This window comes from Mixophyes fleayi, chromosome 12 (genome assembly GCF_038048845.1).
Source record: "Mixophyes fleayi isolate aMixFle1 chromosome 12, aMixFle1.hap1, whole genome shotgun sequence".
Taxonomy (NCBI): domain Eukaryota; kingdom Metazoa; phylum Chordata; class Amphibia; order Anura; family Limnodynastidae; genus Mixophyes; species Mixophyes fleayi.
The window spans coordinates 53616495-53640003 of NC_134413.1; the positions used below are offsets into that span (position 1 = coordinate 53616495).

A 23509-nucleotide genomic window follows, 5' to 3' on the forward strand; every position below is an offset into this window, starting at 1 on the left:
ATATATATATATATATATATATATATATATATATATATATATTTCTATCTGCACAGTATAGATTTTGAAGCTAAATTTTATGACATATCATGGCCTTTGGCCAACATATGGACAAGTCCATAGGTTCAGTACACCCTTCATGTACCACAGCACGTGAAGTGGAAAAAAGTGTATTATTTATTCATCATGAAATGTAAGTACAAGTATAAAATATCTATAAAGTCTCATTTATTTGCTGGTGTTATGTGCACATTCATTTTATGTTGTTTCATATACCTCTATTTATGTGAATTTAATATTTATGTGCTATAGATATATATATATATATATATATATATATATATATATATATATATTTTATTCTTGCACCTATTATGACCATTATCAAATATATGGAAAAGTCCATATTTCAGTTCACCAAAGAAACCAGAATGTTGTTTACAAAATCCTTTATTTTCAAAACATCATAGAGATTTCTAACAAGTGGGTGTGAGACAAGATATCCTCACACTACAGAATTGTGGAATTTCTTCTTCAAATTATTTATATTTGCCCTCAATCCGTTAAAATAATCTTTCAGCTTTGCCAGCTTCTCGGCCACACCTGTTGCATCACCGGAAGCCAAAGAACTATTGATGCTCGGTTCCTTCTTCTCTCCTTTCGAATTTTCATCTGAAATGGTGATGGTATCTTAATGAAGAACGGAAACCGTAATTTCCTTTCTTGTTTTAAAAGACGACATGGGACACACATCGTTTTTTAACACTCTCCTGGACAACTAGCATTTGCTGACCTTGGACACTGCTTGAAATCACTTTGTGCTGATGTCCCTCTTGCGTTTGTCCAGGCATGCTACCCTGATGGTCCATACCAACTGAAATCTAGATGGTCCATACCAACTGAAATATAGATGCCAATTTTCAATATATAGACACAGGGTACACCTAGTAACATAGTAACATAGTTGAGGAGGTTAAAAAAAAGACACCAGTCCATCAAGTTCAACCTATTTTGGATCTCCTGCAATCCTGCACTTATATTTGAAATTAATCCAGAGTAAGCAACCGCCAATCTGTTTCAATTGTGAAAATCCCCCCAGACTCAATATTGCAGTCCTATTTTTACCCTATATCCACTACTATCCTTCATTTTAAATTAACGGTCGTATCCCTGGATACACCTTTCCGCTAAAAATTTGTCTAACCCTTTCTTGAACATATCTATTGAATCTGCCATCACAACCTTCCCTGGCAATGAATTCCATATCTTGACTGCCCTTACTGTAAAGAACCCCTTCCTTTGCTGGTTGTGAAATTTCCTCTCCTCTAACCTTAGGGGATGACCACGTGTCCTGTGTATGGTCCTTGTGGTAAAAAGTTCCCATGAAAGCTCTCTGTATTGACCCCTAATGTATTTGTACATAGTAATCATATCTCCCCTTAGATGCCTCTTTTCTAAAGTAAACATGCCTAAACTGGCTAACCTTTCCTCATAACTTAATGACTCCATACCCTTTATCAATTTTGTCGCCCTTCTCTGAACCCTTTCTAGTTCCAAATTATCTTTTTTATAGAGTGGTGCTCATAACTGTACTGCATATTCAAGATGAGGTCTTACCAACGATTTATACAGTGGCAAAATTACACTGTCTTCCCTTGCATGTATGCCCCTTTTTATGCATGCCAATACTTTGTTTGCCCTTGCAGCTGCTGTTTGACATTGAGCACTATTGCTAAGTCTACTGTCTACGAGCACTCCCAAATCCTTTTCCAATATAGATTCTCTTAAATTAATTCCATTTAATTTATAGATTGCGTTCTTGTTTTTGATCCCTGAATGCATAACCTTACATTTATCTGTGTTAAACCTCATATTCCATTTGGCCGCCCAATCCTCCAGTTTATTTAAGTCCCTCTGTAGAAAAGCTACATCTTGCTCTGATTTTATTACCTTACAGAGTTTAGTGTCATCTGCAAAAATAGAAACTTTACTCTCTAAACCATCACCAAGGTCATTAATAAATATATTAAAAAGGAGTGGTCCCAGAACGGAACCTTGAGGTACTCCCCTTAAGACTTTTGACCAATTAGAAAATGTTCCATTTATCACAACTCTCTGTTCCCTATTCTCTAACCAGTTTTCGATCAAAGTACAAATTTTGATTCCTAGACCCAGTTCCCTTATTTTGTAAACCAACCTCTTGTGTGGTACTGTATCAAAGGCCTTTGCAAAATCTAAGTAGACCACATCTACTGTCCTGCCCTGGTCTAAGTTCCCACTAACTTTCTCGTAGAAACGAATTAGATTAGTTTGACATGACCTATCCCTCACAAATCCATGTTGATTCCCACTAATAATTTTATTGCGTACCAAGTAATCCTGAATACTGTCCCTAAAATAACTTCCAGTAGTTTCCCCACTATTGATGTCAGGCTTACAGGTCTATAATTCTCTGGTTGTGATCTTGTCCCCTTTTTAAACAGCGGCACCACACCTTCTATTCGCCAATCCCTTGGTACTGAGCCTGATGAGATTGAATCTCTGAAAATTAAGAATAGCGGTCTAGCTATTTACGAGTTTAACTCCATAAGGACCCTTGGGTGTATGCCATCTGGACCTGGAGCTTTATTTATCTTAATATTCTTCAGTCGCCTTTGGACTTCTTCCTCTGACAACCAAGTATTAACTAATGGCATGGTTTCATTTCCATTTTTATGTATTACTCCTGCCATTTGTTCCTCTCTGGTAAATACTGAAGAAAAGAACGTGTTTAATATCTCTGCTTTTTCCTTAGTATCATTTATCAATTCACCCATCTCACTTCTTAGGGGTCCTATATTATCTTTTTTAATCCTTTTGCCATTTATATACTTAAAAAACTTTTTGGGGTTTGTCTTACTTTCTTTTGCAACGTGCCTTTCATTTTCTAATTTAGCCAATCTAATTTCCTTTTTGCATGTTTTATTACATTCCTTGTACCTACAGAAGGACTCCTCTAACCCTTCAGACTTAAACAATTTAAATGCACGCTTCTTCCTTTGCATTTATTCCCTTACCTTTTTATTTAGCCACATTGGTTCCGACTTAATTCTTTTACATTTATTTCCCATAGGAATGAACTTATACGTGTATGTATCCAACAACATTTTAGACAGCCCACATTTCTTCCTCACGCTTTTTAACTTTTTAATGATTTTTAATTACCTTCTTTCAGTTTCGCTTTTATTTCCCAATTTCTATGTCTGTGTTTTCTTTTTTATGTCCACATTGGCTAAGGCCCCCCCTCTTTACTTTTATGCTGTGCACACTTCATCACGTATTTTTCTTTCTGTAAATAGATATAACTGTTTTACTAATCATATGAATTGTTATTGTTAATTACTAACACCATTTACTAACAAGTTTACCAAAGTTTTAATAATCACATTTAATGCTCACTTTTTCAAAATGTTTATTCGTAATCTCTTCAACTTTCGTTGCTCCTTGTTGTTCAAATCTGACTACCGATTCTGTATCTGGAACTTGCTTCTTTTTCCCCCCAAGTTTGTCATATTAATCAGCTCCAGCATTATTATTTTCTTTCTGTAATTAACTTTTCAGTATTTTTTTGTGACAATTGCAGTCACGTTGGTCCAGCACCATGACCATCATCTGTATCTCCCTGGGACTCATTGGTTTGGTCCTTTTAACCTCTTCCAATGGCATCTCTTCTTCTGCTTCCCCCTCCACTCCTCCCCCTCTTTTATCTTTCCCTTGCTCATCTGCCATGTTCTCACATACCGCTGGCGACTGCACAAAGCAGCGCTTCCACTGTATGTATGTGTATTTTATATATATATATATATATATATATATATATATATATATATATATATATATACATATACACACACACACACACACACACACACACACACACACACACACACACATATACACACACATATACACACGTGTTCGAATTAGTTTCATCTTTTAAATTGTGAATATATATATATTTTTTTTTTTTTTTCTTGTGTCTTTAAATACGTTAAAATGTTCAGTTTCTATTTTAATTAAAAAAAATTGTTTCAAAGTCAGGCTATTTTTTTCACTTGCCTTCATATATTGTCCCTGGAGAACCTGTATGGTCGCCTCACAGCTCTCAGGTGTGATTAAACCCAGAGCTGTGCTGTACTTGAGATCAGCCAGTGTCCTCCCTGTGGCCAAAAATCGTAGAGTAGCAACTAGTCTCTGTTCTGCAGATATGGGTCTCCTTAAATGGGTGGGGGGAAGGTGACGAGCTGCAGCAGCTCCTGGAATGTATGATTATTCATCCGCAGAGAATTCCTGAAGTCATCAGGATTGTTGTCTCGTGTCTCCTGTAGCAGTGGCATATGTGAAAAGGAGTCTGTCCTCTGGAACAACTCCTTGGTCCAACAAGTCCGATTCTTTCTTCTTCTTTCCCTACGGTTGAGTGCTTGCAGCGTTCGTGCAAGGCGAGAAGCAACAAGACACGAGTGCTTCATTTATTTGAAGGGGTGATCATTATATTTCAATAAATCATAACAAGTGTACAGTTGTGAACGGAGTTGTCGAATGTACACTATACACAAAACTTAACAATGGAATGAATGGCCATAATAGTACATCCTGTTTCTGTGTGTATTTTTGTGGGTGTTGTGTGCGCCGAGTTCTAGCTCTTTATTTAAATTAATGTAGCATATTGCTGTTAGGATGGTATATAACTGTACAGTGTGTACAGAGTCACAATTTTTGAGCTGATGGTTATAACAGACGAAGATCACAAGTCTGGCGGTGAATTGTGTGAAACGTGTATATTGTGTACGTATGAATCGGCACACTACACACTGTAAAATCATTAACAATATCATCGGGAGAAATGTTTTGAAATGTGTACCAAGCTTTAGCTTGACATGATGATAGCAGCTGCAGGGAGCAAAGTTATGTTCTTCTGATGGCAAAAGCCGAGTTGCTGAATGCAATCTAAGCACATCAAGCATCTTTGCACATACATACAAAAATATTCCAGGCTTGGAGGGTGACCACAGAGACTCTTTCTTCCCAGAAGAAAAACAATCAGATATTTACACGTGTTCAGAGATGGCAGAGATCGAGCGTGCGCTTATTATTCAATGGGAAACCTTTGTGCCAACTAGGTGCATCTTATACGAGGATGGTCATTTCTATGCACCAAATACCAATGCAATAAAAACATTACATTCTACAACTGTGACAAATGTAATAAAGACAGCATGATGTCCCTCTATTCCTATGACTAAGGCATAAATGTCATAAAACCAGTATTTTAGGGCAAAAAGTAAAAAATGTAAATGTAAAGGAATCATCCTAAAGTGATATTAGGCAAAACTTTAAAGTGAAGCATCTACTTTTTTCCTCTATTGGACCACAATCTTCCAAATGGTCATGCAGAGCATTTGCACAGTGAGTCATCCCAAACTAGGAAGTTGGCGGTCGCCTATGCATGTGCCAGGCCAAGTATGCATATTTGAACATAATTAAATGCACTTTGTGTAATATTCTGAAATTAGTGAGTGACCCATAACATATTCAAATGATGGTGTGTAAACCATACTTACTTAAGGAAACTATCCTGAAGTTATTTTATTTATTTTCAAAAGTAGATTGGTGGTGTACAAAAATTTACCTCTACAAGGTACTTACTTTACACCATGCTGGAAAAAGAGGATTTATACTTACGATAAATCGGTTTCTCTGATTCCATCTGGGGGACACTGCTAACCATGGGGGTAGAGTAGGGTAGGGAGGAGTCTGGCACCCAAATAGTTAATCTTTTGCTGCCGACAGGCATATCCCCCCGCCCCTTTCCCACAGAACTCAGTTTGATTAACAAAGCCCTAGGAAGATAGGCCAATCAACCAACACAAAACAAAGAAAAGAGGGGGGGGGGAACGTAGTGTCCCCCAGATGGAATCAGAGAAACCGATTTATCCTAAGTATAAATCCTCTTTTCTCTTTCATCCATCTGGGGGACACTGCTAACCATGGGGACTTACTAAAGCAGTCCCTCTGATGGGTGGGACCGCTCTGATCACCCCGCACGTAGAGCACTACGGCCAAATAAGGCGTCCTCAGACGCAAAAACATTAAATTGGTAGAATTTTGTGAAAGTATGGACCGAGGACCAGGTAGCTGCCCTGCATAGCTGGTCCGCTGAGGCCCCGTTTCGCGCTGCCCAAGACGCCCCAACCGAACGGGTAGAATGGGCAACAATACGCTTTGGCACAGGATGTTAGTACGGACATAAGCCTCCCTAATTGTTAGGGTAAGCCACCCAGCAATTGATTGCTTAGACGCAGGCCATCCTTGCCTAGCGAAATCAAAGAACACAAATAGAGAATCTGTCTTACGTATCTTTGCAGTTCTCTTAACATATATCCGCAACGCCCTAACGACATCTAAATATTTACTTCCTTTTGTTCCAGTAACCTGAGGATCCTCTCTGAATACCGGAACTACTATTTCCTGATTAATATGGAAACCAGACACCACCTTAGGGAGGAAGGATGGAATAGTCCTTAAAACTGCCCTATCCTCATGAAAGTTCAAATAAGGTTCTTTATAAGATAAGGCCCCCAGCTCGGAGACCCTCCCTAGCTGAGGCAATAGCCAGCAGGAAAACTGCCTTCCAAGTCAAGAACCGCAATTCCGCTGAGCGAAGTGGTTCGAATGGAGGCTCCTGCAACATGTCCAGGACCAAATTAAGATCCCAAGGATCCATAGGATGCACGTAGGGTGGCTGGATGTGAAGAACTCTCTGCAAGAAAGTTCTAACATCCGGAATCTCCGCCAGCCGTCTGTGAAAATACACTGACAATGCTGACACCTGAACCTTTAAGGTTCCCAACCGGAGACCCGCATTCAAGCCACCCTGCAAAAAAGCTAGAAATCTAGCCAGACAAAAGGATTTTGAATTGTAAGATTTCATTTTACACCACGTTATATACACATGCCAGATGCGGTGATAAATCCTAGCCGAAACTGGCTTCCTGGCTCTTAGGAGAGTGTCTACTACACTCACAGAGAACCCTCTGGCTCTCCACAGACTGGATTCAAAAGCCATGCCATTAAATTCAGCCGGTCTAGACCCTGATGTAAGAACGGTCCCTGGGTCAGCAGATCTCTTCGAAGTGGCAACCGAACCCCTTGACCTACTGCTACCAGAAAAATCTCTGGGAACCATACCCTTCGTGGCCAGGCTGGAGCTACCAGAATGACTGGTCGATCTTCCTGCCTGACCCTTCGGAGGACCCTGGGAATCATTGATATGGGGGACGACGACGACAGGTATCCTAACCTGAAGTCCCAAGGCATTGTTAGGACATCCACTGCCACAGCCAGTGGGTCCCTTGTTCTTGCGCAAAACCCTGGGACTTTCCTGTTGACTCTTGACGCCATCAGGTCTCGATCCGGAAGTCCCCATTTGTCCACCAGCAACTGGAAAATTTCCGGATGCAGAGCCCACTCCCCTGGTAGAATTTCGTGCCGACTTAGATAGTCTGCTTGTACGTTCTGTTTCCCTGGGATAAACACCGCTCATAGCGCAGGCACGTTTCTTTCTGCCCAGGCAAAAATCTGAAACGTGACCCTCATCGCTCTTGCACTCCTGGTGCCCCCTTGTCTGTTTATGTATGACACTGCCGTGGCATTGTCGGACTGGATGCGAACCGCCCTTCCCTGTAACACACCCTGAGCCCTCTGCAGTGCTTTCAGGATGGCCATAAGTTCCAGCACATTTATGGGAAGAACCGACTGTCTCTCTGACCACAGACCCTGCATCCTTAGGTGAAGGACCACTGCCCCCCAACCACTCAGACTGGCGTCTGTGGATACTAAGATCCAGGCCCACGGGGCAAAGGATCTGCCCTTTATTAGGTTGTCCTTTAACAACCACCAGCTGAGGGATTTTCTCTTCTCTAGAGATAACCTCATCCACTGGTGATCCAAACAGAGGAAGGACCCCGACCACTTCCTCAGAATGTCCCATTAAAGACATCTGGAGTGGATCCTTCCGTATGGCAGCGTCTCGAAAGATGCCACCATCTTTCCTAGCAGCTTCATACACAGGAGTACTGACAGCCTCCTGTGTGACAGAACCCTGACTGTCCACTCCATCAAGGACCTTATCTTGTCCTATGGAACAAAAGCTCTGCTGTCTGCAGTGTCCATTATTAGTCCCAAAAATGTCATTCTCTGACAAGGGATCATTTGTGACTTTGTTACATTCAGGAGCCAACCGTGCTGTTCCAGCACCCTCACTGTAAGGCGAAGATGTTGTTCCAACAATTGAACCGTTGACGCCTTGATTAGAAGATCGTCCAAATAAGGTACAATCTGCACCCCTTTGGAGTGAAGGAGTGCTGCCATAATCACCATCATCTTTGTGAATACTCTTGGGGCTGTGGCAAGCCCGAACAGAAGAGCTCTGAACTGATAGTGAGCTGAGCCTACCGTGAATCTGAGAAGCGGCTGATGCCCCTCCCAGATCGCACATGAAGATAGGCATCCCTGATGTCTATTGATGCCATGAACTGGCCTGCCTCCAGGCCATCTATGACAGATCTTAGGGATTCCATCCTGAAAGAATCTACTCTCAGATGCAGATTTAGCTGCTTGAGGTTCAGCGCTGGTCTGAATGAACCATCCGGTTTCTGTACCAAAAATAGGTTTGAGTAAAACCCCTCCCTTCTTTGGTACTCCAGAACCTGTACAATAACCTTCTTTAAAAGAAGCAAAAATCGACAGAAGAGAGCATTGCCTGTCTTTTTTGAGGACAGCGGGGTAAACTGGTTACAAAAAACCTGTGTGGAGCAGGCTCCACCAACTCTATCAAGTATCCGCTGAACCCACCTGTCCGCTGAGGACTCTGTCAACTGCTGGGCAAACCCCAGCAGCGTCCTCCCACTCCCCCCTCCGTTATCAGAGGAGGGTGGTAGTCATGCAGTCGGTCTATCCGGCAGCTTGGCGGAAGAGGACCTTGCTGCCGTGGAGAAAAAGGATGACCTTCCTCTAAGCGACTGTCTCCTACCTCCAGCAGCCCTTGACCTGACTGACTGGCCTCTGCCAGACGCGCCACCGCGAAAAGGCTACCTAAAAGAACTAAACCTTGGAACTCTGGGTCTAGGAGCGTTCACAGGCAAGGACGTACTCCTACCCACCGCGGCCTGTGAGATCCAGGAGTCCAACTCTGGACCAAATAGCATCCCACTAGTATACGGAATGGATTCTAATGATCTTTTTGACTCCAAATCCGCATCCCAGGCTCTTAACCATAATGTTCTTCTTGCTGCTACTACTGTAGCAGAAATAGAAGATGATATGGAGGCTGAATTCTGAGCCGCCTCATATATATATCCTACCGCCTCCTTAAGGTGCATGGCCAGGGGGAGCAGTTCCGAATACTGTAATGCAGACTAACTGCCCAGCCCAGGCTTCCATAGCCCTTGCTACCCAGGCTGAAGATAATGCCGGTCTGAAGCTTGTACCAGCAGCCGTAAAGACCGATTTCAAAAAAGTTTCCAACTTACGATCGGTCGAATCCTGTAGGGCTGCCGTTCCTGGTACGGGTAGCATGGTCTGGTGAACCAGTCTCGCCACAGGCGCATCTACTCTCGCCACCTGTTCCCATCTGGTCATGTCCTCCTCTTGTAATGGATATAATGAACCAAATTTTCTAGGCACAGTGAACCTCTTGTCCGGATGCTTCCAAGAGGCCTCTGCAATCTCTCTCAGCTCTGCTGAGGTCGGGAACCTGACCACCTGTTTAGAAGCCTTCTTAAAGAGAGACCGGTCCAAGGACCTCGTCTCCTCTATTTCAATAAACCCCAAGGTCGGACGTACTGCTTTTACCAGATCGTCCATACCCTGGTGCCTGGAGCTTCCTTCTGATTCTATTAATGGAAAGATCAGAATCCTCTAACAATTCACCTTCCTCCACCGAGGATCCCTCTGAATCAGACAGAGACAACAGCTTATTAGCTGATCTGTGTCTATTATAACTACGATATCTACAGTAGAAATAGCAGATCTGTTGCTGGCTATAGCAGTGTGCTGGGGGAATTTGTCTGTGTTTTTTCCTTTTAGGATAACCCCACCCTTTCATGCACCTGTTATAGCCTATAAATTGATTTGAGCAACTTCCAGTTCTTTATAACTACGAATATGTCTGGGATTTTCCAGCAATTGGTTTAGGTCGGTCAAGACCTCTAGCCACTGCCGACCCCACTGTGGGGTGGCTCTTGCAGTGCCGGGGAAGGAAATTGTACAACCTCTGGAGGTAATGAACTACTCATTTCCCCTCCTAACTTCACTGGGGGTTGTATCTCAGAGATAGATGGAAGTCTCATAGCCACCACTGGGATCTCTGCTGGTTTAGATAACAGGTTCACAAGGGTATTAACCCCCTGTGAAGAGGTTGCCATCCACTCTGGAGGCTCTGTCCCCTGAATAGGGCTGTCTTTAGGCTGCAATATTTCAGGTGTCACAGCCCAACCAGCACAAAGCCCCTGATCCAGACGTTCACTGGTTAATTTAACATTACACTTTGAACAGATCATATGTTTGGCACGTGTTGCTTTACTTTTATCAGCCATTATTGGGAGAAAGAACAAATCCACAAACAACCAGACAAGCACAAACAGTTAGTATTTCTGATAACTAATGATTCTTAACACATTACAGCATCTCTGAATCAACACAGGAGAGCCAAATTTTGTTGTTTTATACAGGCTCTACTTTATATATATGCCCATAACAATTATACTTCTCTATCCATGCAATATAGAGAAAATAAATTATACTTAGCAGGGAGATGTTTGCCAGCAGCTGTGCCGCCTCCAAATGGCTGCTGTGTCCTTCCTTCCTTTATAATTTGGCGCCAAAAGGAATCTTCCACCTGCTCACTCAGCGGGGGAGGGGGGAGGTTTTCTAACTTTCCCCTCCCTGGCTCTCTCTGTTTCACCTGTGCAGACTGACAGCACTTTCCACACACTTCCTGTGAGTGGAATCGCTGCTATCCGCTCTTCTGTTCCCCTTTGCAAAGCGCTGAATAGCGCGACCATTAGCTCAAGTTACCCCTCCTCTTTCCTTGAGGAGGGGACTTGGTATATTCCATGGCCCCGGGGACGGCAAGAGCACCGACGCTTACTGCCTGTGGCAGCGCCTCACTCTGCTAGCAGTGTTAGAGTGCATCTCACACTGCGAGAAGTCTCACTGTTTCCAACCTGTCAGCGGGTGCCGCGGCTCCCCCCGCTGTACAGTCCTTCTATGCTCATTAGTGCACTCTGTCTCACAGAGCCACTCGTGCACTATGTCAACAGCTAAAAACAAAAAAAGCCTAAACCCAGTGAACTCAGTTGACTGTGCAGCTCTCCAAACTTCCGCCCATACCCCTAGGGCCCCTACTTCTAACGGAGTTCTGTGGGGAAGGGGCGGGGGGATATGCCTGTCAGCAGCAAAAGATTAACTATTTGGGTGCCATACTCCTCCCTACCCTACTCTACCCCCATGGTTAGCAGTGTCCCCCAGATGGATGAAAGAGAAACAATAAATATCAAATATCTTTGGCGAGTCGTCTAAAAGGGGTGTTCCATTTGGACATCGCCTTTTTAATCAACCCTCCCCCACCCACACAGTTAGCAAATGGGGGGGTCCCATTCTCCTCGAGAATGCACGTTATATGGACTGAGCGGTAGCAAATGCATGATTTCTAGAGGGGGGTTTCCAAATACATGCTTCCAAAGAAAAAACTTAACATGCAACACTAAATATATATTTATATATAAACCCTTTTATGGCCAACCTATTTACTAATCTTTTTACCACACTCTTTGCCCTCTTTTATGCGTATTATTACCAACCTTATTGCCCTGTCATGCCTCTCACTGCCCTGTTTCATAATGGGATTCCCATAGGCTATAAAAAGTAGTGATCTGCTGGGGCATTGAAAGCCTATGGAGACTGAGCAGGGGACTAAAAATTTGCTGAGGTTGGGCTTATATTTTTTTGAATGGTAGAATATTGTATTTTATTGAAGGGATTTTGATTGTTGCTGATCATGCACTACTGTCAGACATCACACACACTAACACCAAAACCATATTCTACTGCCAACTACACTAGAAATACCATCACTATACTATACTATTGCTACACACAGTAACACAACCACACACTAACAATGAAATGCTACTGCTAAATATATTATCTGCACATGCTGCAAACCATCTCCCAACTCATCAAATGCTATCATTGAGAATTCCATGCACTCCACCATACCAGGGGAGGGCTGGAAAATTTTAGCCCAGGGGGCAAAACTTGACTCAGCAGCCTATTTTAAAGGGAAAAAAAATGCAGGTGGCCCAGTGACCCAGCCTAATTTAACACACTATGGGACCAGTCCGGGGGGCAGATGCCTCCCTGCCCCCCAAGTCCAGCCTGCCCCTGCACCATACCCACATGATATTGTCACATACAGCACCACTCAGTGCTTCAAATACACAAAAAAAAATATATACAGTTATTCAACAATGAACCTGTACCCTTCATGTTTTATTCCAAGCTAAAACATACAGCAGAGAAGTATCTTACCTGCAGAGCAGTGTAAGGATGGAATTTGTGGTGTCACAGGACAGCCCATTAGGATGCATACCAACAAATGAGTTTAGGACTTACCGTATTTCCCCATGTATAAGACGCATCCATGTATAAGACGCACCTTAATTTTGGGGCCCAAAATGAAAAAAAAAGATGTATTACATAAAGTGGATGGAGTGATGGTTATGTTAAGGATGTTTAACTACTAATCAGCCCAACTATGGTAACATGCCTAATACTAACAGCCCATCTTGCATAGTGACATATATACGGTACATACCATACTACAAACGTGACTGACAGCTCCGAGACATCAGAGAATGTGGGAGGCGCATGAAGGTCCTTTTACCTGAAACTTGGAAGCACATATCTGTTCAGCGGGGACTCCTCTCTCTTATCCTCACAACAGGAATCATCTTCTTCATTCTTCTTTTTCATTCGGTAAATAGCGCTGGCAGTGTATAAGACGCACCCTTTTTTTAAACCCAAAATTTGGAGGAAAAAGGTGCGTCTTATACATGGGGAAATACGGTAGCTCATTCTTCTAACAGCAGCCCCCAGGGAGCAGGCATGAAACTCAAACGGATTCTACAGGGTGATTCAAAAGTCGCAGTACACCCTTTTATTTCAAAAACTCTACAGGAATTGGGCCGATTGGCCGATTTCAAGATGGCGCCCATGTTTGGTACATACCGTAAAAGATAGACCACGTCACCTATACCTTACTGGAGTATTCAGGTTTCCTAATTTCCTGTAGAGTTTTTGAAATAAAAGGGTGTACTGCGACTTTTGAATCACCCTGTACTTATGGACGAAGTCACAGGCAGTCATTGTTTTTCAAGAGCAGCTCATCCCTATTCCGAACACATACACACTCAGGGCATTGAAAGAAAGTAGCTTCTACAAGAAGCTTGGGAGGTAGGGAAGTTTCTCAGCAACAATAAACCCCCACTAAGTGCATTTGGCGTATTCACTTAAAGACTGTTATGGTTACGATTCATAATACATTTTACTTGTAATACTTTAGTTTCAGCTAAATTAGCAACTCAGAGTAAGATTTTTTTTTCCCATAGGAAAGAATAGCTCCCATTGATCCTCTTAGTTGATTTGATGTTATTTGTGATTATGATTTTATTTCTTTATAGCTGCACCTACTGTCACCATTTTCAATAACTATTTCATTCATTCTATTTGCATACTCGGGGCAGTGCCACTTTTAAGTTACTATAAATTGTTTTTCTCCGCATCATTTTTTCATTATGAAGCGCACACTATTAATGAGTAAGCCCCGATTTATTAAATTCATATTCACCTTTAGTCTTATTAATTTGTAGGTTGTATATTATTTATATTATTATTATTATTTTTTTAAATACTTTCCCTTACTGACTTGTTTGGGAACCTGTAGCTATGTAAACCATTTGGGGAGTGATTACATTAGATGGAGGAGGTGTCATTTTCCACAGCACATGAACTCATTTTATTCTTGTTGCACCATGGAAATATCGGAGTTGTTGAATTTATTGGCTGACTGCATTCCTTAGACTGAAAAAGGAAATATTACATATGTTAACAATAAGTTTTATAGTGTCAATTTATCTTCATTGTTGTTGCACCAATAAATACTATTTTGCATCTTGTTTTGTACTTTCTATTGTTTGCTTGTGGTTATAAATTTGGCTTTGAATCACAGATGCCGTGAGAATGAGAAAATATTGTTGTCCAAGCATACACAGTCATATGTTAAATGTCTAAATCTAATGAGTTTCATTGTACTAAGCAATACCTTTCAAACGTAACATCTGTTAGAAATGGTACGATTCTTGGTTTATTCAGAACACAGTTGCAGAAAACATACTACATACATAAAACAAATAAGACATTTAGAATGAGATGTGCTTTGCCTGATCTATGTTCACACTGCTCATTTCAACATTCATTTTTACAGCTCACTGCAGGGCAAAAAAAAAGTACAATTTGGAATGGCTTAGTTGCTACCCTGTCCATCAGCCAATTTGGCCAGTAGAATGCTGAACAGCAGCATATCTTGTGCTATATTCAAGTTAGATTTGGGAATTGAAAAAAAAGTGTGTGTGCTCTAGGATTTGGCTTTTGTTTAACTTGGAAAAATGAAACCTTCAAAATCGGTCCTCAAGGACCATCCAGTAAAACAGGCAAGGCAAAGAATTAACTTCTCTCCCCTAACATCAGCCAATGCAAACATTCGTGCTAGTTTTCCTTGGGGCCAACATATTTATTTAGAGTACTTTGTGTCAATATATGTAGAGTAGACTTTATTATTAGCTGAACTGTTTTTTTTCTCTTCCTTCACCTTTCTCTTTTGCAAATAATCTTGTACGGGTCAGCAGAAAATCCCTGTGACTGTAAATGAAAAAGCAGGCCTATATATGGTTGACAATATTCCTAAAAATGCTATTTACAAATAAGTTGTAATGCAAATTTTTAATATAAAAACATATTTCAGGATTTGCTCAAGTAACTTTAGTGGAAGATTTGAATTAAAGACTTAATCTTATTTAATGGCGACGTGTCATTGCTAATAGCTTCTTAGTTGATTGCAAAAATCTGTTATCATGCAGGCCTCAAACACCTCAACATTTTGCCAACTTTCCACTTGTGTCTACCACATTATCCCACCTATGGGCATATGCAAGTTTGCATCACACAAATGGGGGGGGAAAAGAATGTATAGACTTGCTTCTGAAACGTAAGACTGCATCATCTCTTGAATAAATATTCTGCATTCATATGGTTATGTGCAATATCTGACATACTTTTTCCCACGGATAATGCACGTAAAATAAATATAAAATTATACCAATATGATATCAAAAGAAAGCCACAAATGTTCAGAAAGGAAGAATATGAAATTCAATTAGGAAAAGAAAAAAATGTACTTTACTAACTTTTCTACAAAAAAAATAGAAGGAACATACATAAATATTGGGATTAAGATCCACCAACCATAATTAGAGCTAGTTTAAATATTAGAAAAAGATAACAAGAAATAACAAGAAAGGACTCCAAGCAGGAAGCCAATTCCACAAGGTTAACCCCAGCGGGACAAACTACATTGCATGGGAGGACATCTAAGGGAGGGATGGTGTGTTCCCCACTTTTAAAATACAGCAATGGAAACAAAATGGTAAAAAAAAAACAAAAAAAAAAAAAACCTACCAGCTTTATCTCCAAATACCACTGCTACTACAAGCAGACCCCCTAAATTAAGGGAAGGGTTTCCTAAGAAGAATATGTACATGTAAAACTTATTTTAACAATTTTCAGCATGAAAACATATAGCACATACATAAGCCAAGAAGATAACATGACATGGGGGACTGCTGCCTAGCTACTATAGATAGCAGGGGATGCTCTACAGTGCACAGCGGCTTTAAATATATTAGCATATAAACAGAGGAGACTGGATAAGCAAAATGAACTAACTCAATCATCAACAGACCAGTCCAGCTAAAAGAAGCAAGCTGGATATAAGCTTGGACATGTAGGAAAAGATACATCAGTGTTCACAATTAATGCCTGAGAACGGACAGGGAAAGTGAGAGACAAAGAGGTGGCTGGGTATAAAGTAGACAAGAGAGTGGTCCCATACTCCTCTCTAACTCACACTCTTCCAAATGAGGTCTTTCTGTTGACAGTTGAAACCCAAAATAGAGCTCTATTTTTTGCAGACCAGCAATTTGTTTATAGGCGACAAAATTAAGCTTTTAAAGGAGAACATTCGACCTACAGTTAAACATGGTGCAGGATCCATAATGTTATGGGACTGCTTTACTGCCTTTGGAAAGGAATCATGAAATCAGATGATAACAAAGGCATTTTGGAGAGAAATGTGCTACCTGGTGTAATAAAACTAGGTTTGGGTTGAAAAACATGGGTTCCCCAGCATGATAAAGACCCAAAGCACAAATCCAAAAACACAAAAGTATAGAGGAAAATGAAAAAAAAATGCACTGTTTTAAACAGGCCAGCAATGACTCCTGATTTCAATCCAATTGAAAATCTTTGCAGACATCTGAAGTCTGCCATTGGGAAAAGGAATCCTGCAAACATTCAACAACTTCAATAAACTGCAATGGAAAAGTGGGTGAAACTACCAGCAGACAGGAGCTAGAAGCTTATAGATGGCTACAAGAAAAGTTTAGAGTCAATCATTGTTGCCAAAGGGTATGCAACCAAATATAAAAGAAGGGTCCCTTTAATCCTGTCCAGGTCATATTTTATATTTTGTTGTTTAATTTACTACATGTAATCTGATAAGGAAAGTTTTTTGGGTTCATAACATTGGACATCCTAATAAAAAATTTCCATTTATTTCTGAAGATATTGTACAGGTTATATAAAAAATTCAAGGGTGCCAATAATGTTGACCAGAGCCGTATCTATATGTATACAGGAAGGATAAGTGTTGACAATAACTGTCTTTTAGCTGACAGACTAACCTTCTGTGTAATGGGGTGATTAAAAAAAAAAAAAAAAGTGCTCTACAGAAGTGATGCCCCCCCCTTTCCCTTACATCAGTTGCAAAGTGATCTACTGTAGGAGAAGTGGTGGAGCAGAAATTTAGCACAGTAAAGGACAGTGCTGGGCAAGAGCCTCCGAGCCTTCGTCTGTGGCCCCAGCACCTTCCTGCTTTATGCTCCAACAGTCCTTTTCTGGTAGTGTCAGCAGCAACACCTTTCCTCTGCGGTAAGCAACTGTGTGACTCCTGCTTACTTCATTAAATCAAGTTAAGGAATATTAGGCACCAAAGTGCTGCTAAGTTGTTGTAATTTTTGGTTCTACTTACACATGTGAACAAACACTCTCTATCATGAGGCACATTAAAAACAACAGGTGCAACCTCTCTAAAGAATTGTGTCCATTCTATCTTTATACTGAACTCCCAGAAATACCAGAAAACAAATCTGCCTGATTTTAAATGCCCTCAATCTGGTGAGCGGGGACTTAATCCCAATTGGTATGTTTGTGTCCACATGGCTGAAGGATAATTAAAGTTTATTATACATGAACATTAAAGTTGTCCATTAAGTTCATGTGATGCAGTATCATTTTGTGCTCAAAACCCTTTCTTGCACTTGTTTGCTAAACACCAACCTCTCACTGTTTTGGTTAAAATAATCTCTGTGGTAGGTGGTGAAGCATCCGGGAGCAGCCTCTAACAGTGTTGATAGAAAAACTACTAATTAAGCGGTCATGTAATCATCTAAGTTGAGAAAACAGAAAAAATCTGGATATGCTCTTTAATATTGAAGCATAACTATGCTACTGTCCAATGAGGCAGGGAACATTAATATATGAGGCTCTTTAGTGTTTACTTTGCCTGATACAGAATATTACGCAAAAAAATTGAGTGGATCGTTTAAACAGAAAATGAGGAACTCCTAATTAGGATAATGTTCCTAATTTTCTCTCCGGACTATTGCAGTTTCTATACAACTTGCCAATGAGAATGTACATTCTGTGGCCACTTGCAATTTACAATCTAGAATCTTCTACTATTGTTGCTATCCTTACGTGGGACTAAATTTGGTTCCTAATTTATCATCAGGATTGCAGCAATCTATAGTCTGCTACTCTGTGTGAATTATACGGCTGCACAAATGACACTACACTCTGTAAGGTAATAAAATCAGAGCAATATGTAGCTTATCTACAGAGGGACTTAAATAAACTGGAGGATTGGGTGGCCAAATGGAATATGAGGTTCAACACAGATAAATGTAAGGTTATGCATTCAGGGATCAAAAACAAGAATGTAATCTATAAATTAAATGGAATTAATTTAGGAGAATCTATAATGGAAAAGGATTTGGGAGTGCTCGTAGACAGTAGACTTAGCAATAGTGCTCAATGTCAAGCAGCAGCTGCAAGGGCAAACAAAGTATTGGCATGCATAAAAAGGGGCATACATGCAAGGGAAGACAGTGTAATTTTGCCACTGTATAAATCGTTGGTAAGACCTCATCTTGAATATGCAGTACAGTTCTGGGCACCACTCTATAAAAAAGATAATTTGGAACTAGAAAGGGCTCAGAGAAGGGCGACAAAATTGATAAAGGGTATGGAGTCATTAAGTTATGAGGAAAGGTTAGCCAGTTTACGCATGTTTACTTTAGAAAAGAGGCGTCTAAGGGGAGATATGATTACTATGTACAAATACATTAGGGGTCAATACAGAGAGCTTTCATGGGAACTTTTTACCCCAAGGACTATACAAAGGATACGTGGTCACCCTCTAAGGTTAGAGGAGAGGAAATTTCACAACCAGCAAAGGAAGGGGTTCTTTACAGTAAGGGCAGTCAAGATATGGAATTCATTGCCAGGGAAGGTTGTGATGCAGATTCAATAGATATGTTTAAGAAAGGGTTAGACAATTTTTTAGCGGAAAGGTGTATCCAGGGATACGACAGTTAATTAAAATGTAGGATAGTCACTATTGAAACAGATTGGCGGTTGCTTACTCTGGATCAATTTCAAATATAAGTGCAGGATCGCAGGAGATCCAAAATAGGTTCAACTTGATGGACTGGTGTCTTTTTTCAACCTCATCAACTATGTAAACTATGTAAATGCTTCTATGAGGTCCCAAAAATAATATCTGGGACTATTGTTCATTATTTCACACAGTAGTCAAAAAGAATAGTATCTTATCATGCTGAATTCTACAACTGCTATTGGTCAATTTTCCTGCATTCAAATGTGTTTTGTATCAATTCTATTTTTTTTTAGTAAGATATTCTTTTATTTGATTCTTCATGAGATATTTTAATAAATATAATTTCTTTCACTATATATTTATTAACTGCATAGATATGCAGTTAATAAATTTTGCGCTCTAATCAGTTTTAGAATAGAGTCAGTGGTTTACCGTATGGAATATATGGCTGCCATAATATATAACTTGGCAAAATCATTGTCAGCCTTGGGAACCCTGGGCGGTCTACAATAATATCCATCTGCCTCTGACACACTAAACCCCGCAGCACAGTTACTATACATTATTTTTAACCTCCCCTCCATCCCAGGCTTTAAAATTCACGTAAAAATCCTTGACAATCCCATCAAACTTAATTTTTTTAGCAACTATTGTCACTCTCTATTTGTTGCTGTCATTATTTCGTATTCATCAGACGTTTTCTTTTGTATTTTAACTGTTGATGATTTCCTGAGCTTGTATAAAATAAGATTTAAAAAAAAAAAAAAAAAAAAGGAAGAAGAATAGAGTCAATGCTTCTGGGTTCCTTGCTTGTTGTACCTTTAGTTTGAGACTTGTTCCTCTTTCCAGGAACATCAACATTTAGTGCTTGTCTTTCTTCTTGTTTGTAGCAATATGTGAACAAAGATGGACCAGTTAAGTGATTTTTGGGTGTTGTACCAATCTCCATACAGGAGAGCACCTTGAAAGAACAGTAGCATCTGTGTTTTCTGCTAAACACATTTAGCAATTGACAAGGGCAAAGCTTTGATACATTTGCAATGTATCTGACAAGTATAAAGAACTCCTGCTCTCAATCCTGCGGAAAACTATGTACCCAATTCTTCTCATTCACTCAATATAGTGGGGACATGAGCTGCTGATTATTGTGTTAAGAGCACATTCCTTAAGTTTTAAGGGCATCTTTACATATTTTTCTCATCAATAGGAAACTCTGACAAGGCTTCTTAGCAATGCTTCTGGGTGGCTTTTTTCTAATGCCCAATACAAAATTTATTCACTCACGCTGAGGCCCCAATAGCATTAAGATGAGGTTAGGAGTATGTTAGCAAAGCACTTAATAGGTTAAATACAAAACACCATCGACAAGCCAGCACTCCAGATGAAGCTTAAGCTCTGGAAGACTAACTAAATACAATTGGAACTGCTATTTTACTTGTTGTATGGGAAAATATACGTAAGTGGCTGAATAGAACAAGTAAGAGTTTACATAAAAATGTGTCTTGTTGAAGTAGTGACACTTTACAGATCATTAATAGAATATGTCCAAAACATTAGAGATGTTGTCTTTTTGCAAATGAAGCCAAAGAAACGACAACCAATAATGTCTATTCAGCTCAGGAGAACTATTGAGAGAAAACAACTGGATGAAGCAGAAATTAGTGATGACGCCAATTTTTCATCAAGGAAAAAAAATATATATTTTTTTTAGACCATCAACATAATAAATCATTGTCTTCTTATGGAGCTTAGAGAATGAAACAAATCTTATGAAATTCTCAGTAGGTGCTTTGCCATTCTTAAGACAGCATCAGGTTCCAAGATACCTCAGGCATCAGAAAACCGCCAAATTTCATAAAGGCATTATATAATTATGATCGCCAGGATACCTTCTCAAACATGGAAACAAAGCTACATATTTTTTGCATGCCTATTGCCAATGGCAGTGGAAAGGTGTTATTGTTTTGACTAGAAAGAAATAAAATAAAAGAACCACCACCACAGGTCAAGATAATTTGTTTATCTTTGCTAGCTTAGGAATCAGATATTGTCAGACAACTGGACTTTAATGACATACTGGATCATTTTGCACAGAAAAAAAGCTTGCAAAGTTGCACTGTAGTATTATATACAAAACTAAACTAAACGGAAACTATACAAGGCTATTAACATATGTTGGGCTTAATTACATTTACATACACTGCTATGCATCTTGATGTTTCTAAATGCCTGCACAATCTGGTGGATTCATATAGAATGGTCTGGCTATTGCAATATAACTGCAAACCAGATCACATCAGTTATCAGACAATTCTGTATGAATCCACCAGCTTGTGCAGGCATTTAGAAACACCACGATGCATAGCAGTACCCAGGCTTAATACAGATAAGCTAAATATGTTTTTACTTGCTACACATACGTACTATTGGTGGGAGTAGTTGTGTGTGATTGTTCACTTGCCATAATGATATCGCACTATCTCTGGTCTCTATATATTTTTGTTATATGTTTCCTGAGTCCTTCAAGATACGTGTTTGGAGATATGGGACATTAATATAGACATGCTTTATTGATTCACATATCTGGTACGCATAATTATCACAACCATTAGTATTAGGCATTGTTTCCTAAATACTAAACTATTAGGCACCCTATTCCTTCTTCTTTTCTACATATATATCTATCTCATGCATCTCACTGACACAACATTATATTGCATAGGGCCTTGTGTGGTCTTAATCTGGCTCTGCCACCATATTACAATGCTGCTTAACATGTGTGAACATATGTAAATATGTAATCATGTTGGTCAGTGGGTGAAACAGAACCAAAATCCAGTCATGGATAGTCTTGTACCTAAACTGCATGAACCATGTCAACACAAAAAAAAAAAAAAGGAGTCCTGTTCAGGAGGGCTGCTACTCATTGCTGATCTAAATACTGAATTTAGCTGTACTTACCCTCCTTCACTTTCCGCATCTGTACATTGTGCCCCAGAACTAGCTGTAAAGTAGATAGAACTGGAACCTGTGGAATCTGTCCTCTCTCTAGGAATCATGAATCTCCGCCGTCGATTGGCCTTGTGGCTCTCCTCCAGGTGGGACCTGTCAATGGAATTAAACTTTTGTTTAAATACCAAAACTCTTCTGCCTCAAAAAGAGCTTCTTTTACAACACATCTAGGAATATATATATATATTATATATACACACACATATTAAAACACTTAAGTTCTGTAATGTTTCATGTAACCAAACACTGAATGTTTCTTAAAGACGGTTGATGTCACATTACAATGTAACAGAGGTTGGCATCTTTTGTATTTAAAGCCATAAAACAACTTATTGAAATAACACGAAATTGTCTAACCAAAAAGTTTCTAAATCTGGTTTGCAAAATATAGCGATCTCTGGCACCACATGGCCACAAAAATTAAAATAAGATAATCAGGTAGAGAAACTCTGTAAATGAAGAGCCAGTGCAGTGAATAGTTTGGAAAGATACCATACTGGTTAACATACACAGTTTTCATCTTTATAGTAATACATCTCCTTCAAATCAACTGTCATTTACCATTGAGGCAATTCACACCAAGCACAACTTGACTATATTGGACATGCTCTGATAAAGTATCAGTAAACCTAAAAGTAAAGTGTTTCAAATACACTCCTTCAAACATCCTTTACTTTAACCCAATGTTTGTTACAAATCAATAAATAAAATGTCTTAGGATTAGGAGTCATTTTTGACACACACCAGTCAGAGTGCCCAAGCTGACCTCTGTTCACTGCCTAAAGCGCCTACAATGGGCACATGAGAGACAGAACTGGGCCATGGAGCAATGGAAGAAGGTGGCCTGGTCTGATGAATCCCCTTTTGTTTTACATCATATTTTCGGCCAGGTGCATATGCATTGTTTACCTGGAGAAGGGATGGCACAAGGACGCACCATGGGTAAAAGGCAAGCTGGTGTGATGCTCTGGGCAATGTTCTGCTTGGTTTCTGGCAGTCATGTGGATGTTACCTTGACATGTACCACCTACCTAAACATTCTTGCAGACCAAGTACACCCCTTCATGGCAACAGTATTCTCTAATGGCAGTGGCCTCTTTCAGCAGATTAATGTGTCCTGCAACACTGCATAAATTGTTCAGCAGTGAGCTCAAGCTGTTAACTTGGCCTCCAGATACCCCAGATCTCAATCCAATGGAGCATCTGTGTGATGTGCTGGAAAAACAAGTCTAAGCCATGGAGGCCCCACCCCGTAACTTACAGGACTCAAAGGATCTGTTGTTAATGTCTTGGTGCCAGACCACAGGACAGCTTCAGTGGTGGTCGATCAATTTTTATATATATATATATATATATATATATATATATATATATACTTTAATA

The 23509-nt window shown here is 40.0% G+C and overlaps 1 protein-coding gene across 3 annotated transcripts in view; it reads right to left on the minus strand.

Annotated features, from left to right (window-relative positions):
• RMDN3 (regulator of microtubule dynamics 3) overlaps positions 1-23509 on the minus strand; it is a 96422-nt gene that overhangs the window by 67444 nt on the left and 5469 nt on the right. For all 3 annotated transcript variants that reach the window (XM_075192800.1, XM_075192801.1, XM_075192802.1), the window contains exon 4: positions 22076-22219. In XM_075192800.1, coding sequence (XP_075048901.1) covers positions 22076-22219 — 144 coding nt within the window. The remainder of the gene's footprint in view (positions 1-22075; positions 22220-23509) is intronic.